At 61.1% G+C, this 6,763-nt stretch overlaps 1 protein-coding gene across 2 annotated transcripts in view; it reads left to right on the top strand.

The window, feature by feature from the left end:
• Window positions 1-4,892, top strand: part of COLQ (collagen like tail subunit of asymmetric acetylcholinesterase) — a 54,447-nt gene extending 49,555 nt beyond the window's left edge. For both annotated transcript variants that reach the window (XM_010966050.3, XM_045524878.2), the window contains exons 14-17: window positions 282-401; window positions 796-916; window positions 2,268-2,370; window positions 3,488-4,892. In XM_010966050.3, coding sequence (XP_010964352.1) covers window positions 282-401; window positions 796-916; window positions 2,268-2,370; window positions 3,488-3,557 — 414 coding nt within the window. In that variant the 3' untranslated portion in view covers window positions 3,558-4,892. The remainder of the gene's footprint in view (window positions 1-281; window positions 402-795; window positions 917-2,267; window positions 2,371-3,487) is intronic.
• The last annotated feature ends 1,871 nt before the right edge of the window (window positions 4,893-6,763 follow it).

Raw genomic sequence — 6,763 nt, forward strand, 5'->3', positions numbered from 1 at the left:
AGATGACATCTTTATTTAAGTCTTTATTTAAGTACCAGTTTACACGTTTAAAAGTTTTAAACCTCGGCGGACATTTTTATTTCGGTCTCAGACACCAGGAACTGGATTGGGAGGGTATGGGAGTGGACAGGCGTCACCCATGCAGGAGGGACCCGGGAGTGTGACTCCCGACCCCATCCCCTGAGCACCGGCCCCAGGACGAGACTGTTTCCTCCTCCGACTCCTCCCCCGTCCCCCGTAGATGTGTTTTCTGGAATCCTCACCAGTGTGTTCCCCCGCAGATTTTTGTGGTCAACAACCAGGAGGAGCTTGAGAGGCTGAACACCCGAAACGCCATTGCCTTCCGCAGGGATCAGAGGTCTCTCTACTTCAAGGACAGCGTTGGCTGGCTGCCCATCCAGGTACCTGGGGTGGGGGTGGCACCCAGGACACACCCCGCCCAGCTGAGGGGCACCCAAAGAAGGAGAGGCCGGCAGTGGGCCCGGCGCGGGGACCTGTGCAGTCTGCTCCTGTGGGAGACTGAGCCCCCTCGCCCCGCTGCTGAGAGCTCTCCGTGGTCCACACACGGAGCCTCCGCTCTGGGCCCAGGCTCCGGACCGCCCCGCCCTGCCTTCCCGCCACCCCCAGAGCTCTGGGCCACGGGACAGGAGTGCCCTTCCCTCCCCAGGAAGCCAAGGGCTTCCCCCGCGCCCCCCCCCCCGCCACTGCCTGCATCCAGCGCCTCTGCGCCTCTGTCCCCGGCGCCTGCGCTGCATGGCGCGCCCTCCCTGGCAACTGTTCTGTTTCTCTGGCCAGCTGACGCCTCTCTACCCGGTGGACTACGCCGCGGACCCCCGCGGCTTCTGTGGGGACGGGGTCCTGCAGCCTGGGGAGGAGTGTGATGACGGCAACGCGGACGCGGGTGACGACTGCATCCGTGAGTGGGGCCAGGCCGGGATGCCCGCTGCGCTGGTTTGGGGCAGTTCCAGAGCCACAGCTGGGCTGCCGGGGCACCGCCCTCCCCACTCTGGCCAAATGTGGACCTGCCATGCACGCATGGCGATGGGGTCGGTGTCAAGGATCTTGGCCCCAGAGAAACCACCAGGCCCCCCGTCTTCTCTGAATCTTGCAAAACCCACATCCTGATCCACGTTCTTTAGCAAAAGAGAAAAGCGCTGCAGGACTGAGGGCAAACGGGAGGAGCCAGGCACCTGCACGAGGACCCACTCTCAGCAGACAGCCCTGCGGGGGGAGTGGGCGGCCGGAGCCCCCTCAGGCTCCGGATGCCACAGGCTCGGGCAGGCAGTGTAGTGCTGGAGGGCTGCCTCTTTTCCCCTTTTTCTTTTTAATCAAGTGACAGGAGCAGGAGGTGAGGGGTCAGACAGAGTGTGGCTGCAGGTCTCAAAGCCACCAGCTCAGCTTCACGCCCAGAGCAGAGGCTGCGGTGGGTAAGGTGGTGGAGGCCTTGCTTCCCCCACTGACAGAAAGATGGGTGTGATGCTCCGACAGCCAAGCCCTTAGATCCTGGGCAGTTCCTTAAGCTGACATGCGCGTGGATGGTCTTGGGAGAGTAAGGGCTCAGAGCGCCCTCACTGAGTTATGGTGAAGCCTCTGCTGAGAGGAGCCAGGCTGCACTCAGGCCTGAAACATGCGGGTGCGAAGGCAAGGAGCTCAGGGGAGGGTGAGCGTGCCCAGGGTGGGTACGGAGTGGGAGGCAGTCTGTCCTCCCATGTAGCTGCACCTCCCATGACAGTCCCCAGGGTGGCAGTTCCAAGCATGCTGGCTCTGCCTGGGGTCCCTCTGGCCCTGGTGCATGAAGGGACTCGTGGGGTCTGAAGCGCTGTGAAAGCCGGGCGGGGTTTGAACTCCAGGCCCCTCCCCTGGTGTAAGAACTGGACCCCGTGCAAGATGGGCTGGCTCTCGGGAGACCCAGGGTCGCCATCTGGAGGCTTCCTGCAGACAAACAGCGGTCAAGGCTACCTGGTGCCGGCCTCTGTCTCCTGATGCTTGACTCGCGGGAACCTGCAGTGGTCCTGCGATGGGAGGCAGCGTCCAGGCCCCAGGCTTGGGACAGGACACTGGGGCTCCGGGGCCAGTGCTCTCAGTCTCTCGGCCAGCAAGTGGCAGGACTGGGCGGGGGGTTGGTCTCCTTCCAGGGATCAGGGCCTGAAGTTTTGTGGAGGTTGGTCCACCAGGGTGCAGGCTCTGGGGGGATCCTTTGGGCCACAAGGTCCTGCCAGGCTGTTCCCCCTGTCCCCCCTCAGGGTGGCCCTTCTGTGTCCCCTCAGGCTGTCGCCGGGCCTACTGTGGAGACGGCCACCGGCACAGGGGCGTGGAGGACTGTGACGGCTCTGACTTCGGCCACCTGACCTGTGAGACCTATCTCCCCGGGTAGGGACCACTTCCATCCTGCATCCTCTTCGTTTGACAAATATCCCTGGGGGCCCCTTATGTACTTTCTAGACACTGAGAGAGGGTGATACGTAACAGAGCTCATGGTCCCTGCTCATGTGGGGTCGGGGAGGCGATGAACACATGACCCTTCAGGCCCCCAGCTCCAGCCTGGGCCCTGGGCCCTGGGCATCAGCAGCACTGTGCTCACCATGGCACCAGGCGAGCAGCTCCATTCCCAGTGGCTCCCGGGATCATAGGGTCCCTGGGCAGTGGGCCTCAGAGGGGAGCCCAGTGGAGGATGGAGGTATCCGGGCACTTCAAAGAATCGAAATGTGGTCACCCGCAAACTCAGTTTAGGCTGGGCCAGGACCCTTTGCAGCTGCGTGTCCTCCCCCTTGCCGAAGCCAGAGGCTCCTAACAGACACCTGCCAGAGAGCTGGCGGAAGCTCTGAGCAGGTTGGTGCCCCATGAAGACATCTGAGTGTGGACAATCAGACGTGGAGTATAGGCCAGTGCAGCGCAGGGCTCACCGCTGTCTTGGTGTGGTGACTCTCCGAGTCCCTGGGAGCCTCAGGGGTGCATGGGGACGCGGGTGCAGTGCATTACACACTGGCTCGGAATTAGCACCCGGGCTCACAGAGGTGTGGGCTGCGTTGTCCAATACGGTAGCCCCTGGTCACATGTTGCTATTTAAATTTCAATAAAGTTAAAAACCCAGTTCTTCAGTCGCACTAACCTTATTTCGGGAGCTCCACAGCTACGTGTGGCCAGCGGCCGCCATGCTGGGCGGCACAGAGGCAGTGCAGGGTGTCTGACGGACTTTGCTGGGAACCTCTCTGGCCTGGAGAGGTGGGCGACTCCCTCAGAGACGCTGCGTTCAGAGCACAGTCGCCTGCCAACCCAGTGTTCCCAGGTCCCTCGGCTTGACTTGCCTGCCCCAAGCCCCACACCCCACATGAGAGTGAGAACAGTCTCTGAGGAGCCCTTGGCCCTCAGTGAGGTGGCAGCAGGGGCAGCTGGTTGGTGAGGTTTGACCGAGGTCATGAGAGGTGGCCTTTTAGAATGTGGCTGTGTCCCCAGGCTCCCGCCCACGGCCTGTGTCTGCCTCCCTCAGGTCGTATGGAGACCTGCGGTGCACCCCGTACTGCTATATCGACTCCACGCCCTGCCGCTACTTCACCTGAGGGCCGCCTGGAGGAGGCAGCCCTACCACGGAGCTGGCAGCAGCCCCTCCACCCTTGGCAGACTGACCTCGCCTGTCCTGGTCCAGTTTCCACCACCTTTGAGCGACAGAAACAAGGACAAACTCTTGCTGCTAAGACGTGCTTTTAACTCAGTCCGACTGGAGGAACTTAGGACACTTGCATCCTGTCCTAACCCCAAGTCCCAGGACTCCTCCACGTGCCCAGCCTGGGAACTGCTCCCCGTCGCACCCTCTGGCCCGACAGCCGGCCTGCAGGGCCCTTTCCTCCCGATGCTGTGGACTTGGCTTCGCACTGTTAGACACACACGACTGTTGGAGTTTGCTCTCATCTTGGGGTGTCTGGGGGGCAGGCCTCTCCCCTCCTCTGACCTCTGGGACTGTGAGCATTCTCACCCGGCCCTGGGGACCACAGAGCAGGGACATGGGCCCATTCTTGGGGTGGCCCCCAGCTCTGGGCCTGCCCAGGGACCCCCCAACTGGCCACAGCCCAGCAAGGCCTCCTGTGGATGCGGCCCTCCCAGGAAGAGCCCCCAACTGTGAATAAGGACTGAGGATGCCGCCCAGCCCGCGCTTTGCCCCGGGGGGTGCTCGCCATGCGAAAGAAAGCAGGGCAGTGGCCTCCCCATCCCTGGCACCGTCCTGACCTCGCAGCTCTGTGCACTTGGGCCTCTGTCTCATAAGCGGCCCTCTGCCCCTCTCTCAGTCAGGAGATCCGCTGGCAGGCAGGCCGTTGGTGGGTCCCTGGGAAAGTGCCGCCTGGTTTCCCGCCTGGCCCCACGACTGAGCACGAGGTGCGAGCTCTGGGCACTGTCGTGTCTGTCCTGAGCGCCAGTCCCGGCTGCCTGCCAACTCCTGTCACCCTGGGACCGCCTCCTGTGTCTCCGTGGTGCGTGCCCGTGTGCCAGAGCCCCCGTGTCTACAGGATCGTGAGTCCTGCGTGTCCGTGAACCGCCTTTCACCTCCATCTTTCCTGAGTGGGGCTTAGCTTTGTTTGGGAAAGACATCTTTCCCACAGCAGACCTCAAATGGGACGTGCCTGCTGGTCACCAGGTGGAGGGACACTCCTGGGCTCATGTACAAGGCTGTTAACTGTGCCTAAGTCTCAGGCCGTCGGCGTAGTGATGGTGGTTTGTCGTGGGCAGGATCAGCCCAGGGGTGGTGTCCAGAGGGACCACTGGTCAGCCTGGTTCCCTCAGCCTCTACCGCAATTCCTGGGGTGATGTTACATGGCCCACGTCGTCCCATGTGAAGCCACTGCCTTCATACTGGGACCTCCAGATGGGAAATCAGTAAATAAAGGCCGTGTGCTTCCCTATGGTGGCTCTCTCTTCCCTAGGGGTGTGGGGCTGGTGTCCCAGAACTGCTGGCTGGAATGAGAGGTCTGAATTCAAGTCTGCTTCACAGACTCTGCAGAGGGTTCTGGAATGTGGGAGCAGTCCTGCTCCCTCAGGGACGAGGGAGGAAACTGAGGTCCAGGGATGTGGAGGGACTTGCCCAAGGTCACAAAGCCCAGTCTTGCAAACCCAGCCCTGCCCCCAGCTTCGTGTTAGAATCTGGTTGAGGACAGAATGGAGCTCCAAAACAGCCCTGAGACTTGGCCAGGAGGGCACTGCTCTGGACTCCCTCTGGCTGTGACCAGGCCAGGAGGAGGAGGTCTCTGGGGCCAAGGTGACATTTGTACACTCCATGCTCCAGGTACTGGGAAGCCCTAATTCCCCACCCTAGGGGTCCTGCTTCCTGGGCCTACACAGCCCTCTCCCCCGTCTTTCCTCCTGCATGACTCACACATAGCTGTAAGCATGAGGGGTGGCCAGGACAAGTGGTTTGCAAGGGCCGGAGATGGAGCTTGGACACGCAGGCTGGGGTTTCCTGGGACAGACACGCCGGTTACCCATCACTAGATGTGCGTGGAGGGCATGTGTGGGTCAAACTGCTTAAGAATCTCTAAATCTCATTATATAAATGGGCCAACCTACACTCCAGTTTTACTGTTTTACTGGGTTGTCGGCCCCCCCCCCCCCCCGGAGTGGAGGGAACCAGTTAAATTTTCAACGAAGCACCTGTCTTCCATTTGTGTGGTCACAGTGAGCTCTCAGCTGGAGGACCCTGGCAGTTCACCAAGGAGACTGTTGCCCTGGAGCAGCCCAGTTACCACCGTGGGTGCAGAGGGTCTACAGGTGTGGGGCTGTCTCCCCCATCTTCATGGTAACCATTCTGGGGGGGTGTGGCTCCTATGAGAGGAGTGGGTGAAGGACTCCCCACCTCACCCAAGCCCCACCTCGAGGAAGAGGATGGGAGCTCACACTGCCTTCGCCCGAGGGCTTTCTCTCTGGTGGGGAGGGGCCACCTGAGTTCCGTTCAGCCCCAGGCAGCTGACTGATTTTAGAGTCAGACTAGTCTCCAGGAAACAACCTTACCAAGGAAAGAATCTGGCCATTTCCCTTGTCCCCCACCCCCATCCCACTGCTCCCTTCAGAGAAAGGAGGTGCCCACATCACAATGAGGTTATCCCCCGGGACTTCCTCAAGGGCAGCGATGAATGTTCTGTGCTGTTCCACCCCATGGCCAGCCCCACTCCCCTGGGTGCCCTGGGATGGGAAGGTGACAGCAGTCGTGGTGGTCGTGGGGCTCACCTGGGGAGCTGTGTCCCAGGGGAGGGAGTGGCTCCCAAGCTGTTGGGTTCATCAGAACGACCTGGAGAGCTTGTTACTCTGACTCAGCAGGTCTGGGGTGAGGCCTGAAAATCTGGGTTTCTTGCAGGGTCCCAGGGATGCAGGTGCTGCAGACCAGGGACCAAAGAGCCCACTCTGGGGAGAGGGCTCGACCAAAAGCGATGAGGCCGGAGACACAGGGCAGAGGTGGGGACAGGTGTGGGTGGCTTTTCATACACTTTCATTCAGAGGTGGGGTCTACATCCCTTCCCCTTGAATCTAGGTGAGCTTTTGATCACTCTGACCATTAGAACACTGGGAGGCGATGCCGCACCCTCCAGGGCTGGGTCCTAAGAGGCCGCATGGCTCCTCAAGACACTCGTTCTAGGGAAGGCAGCCACCTTGTGAGAAGACAGGGAGGCCACGTGTGGCCCCATGAGCCTGTGTCCAGCCATCGCACCGCAGGGCCAGACACGTGAGTGCAGCCAGCATGGATAGGTTTCTAGTAAGAAAATAAAACCCACAAGACATGAAG

The sequence above is a fragment of the Camelus bactrianus genome, chromosome 1 (genome assembly GCF_048773025.1).
Source record: "Camelus bactrianus isolate YW-2024 breed Bactrian camel chromosome 1, ASM4877302v1, whole genome shotgun sequence".
Taxonomy (NCBI): domain Eukaryota; kingdom Metazoa; phylum Chordata; class Mammalia; order Artiodactyla; family Camelidae; genus Camelus; species Camelus bactrianus.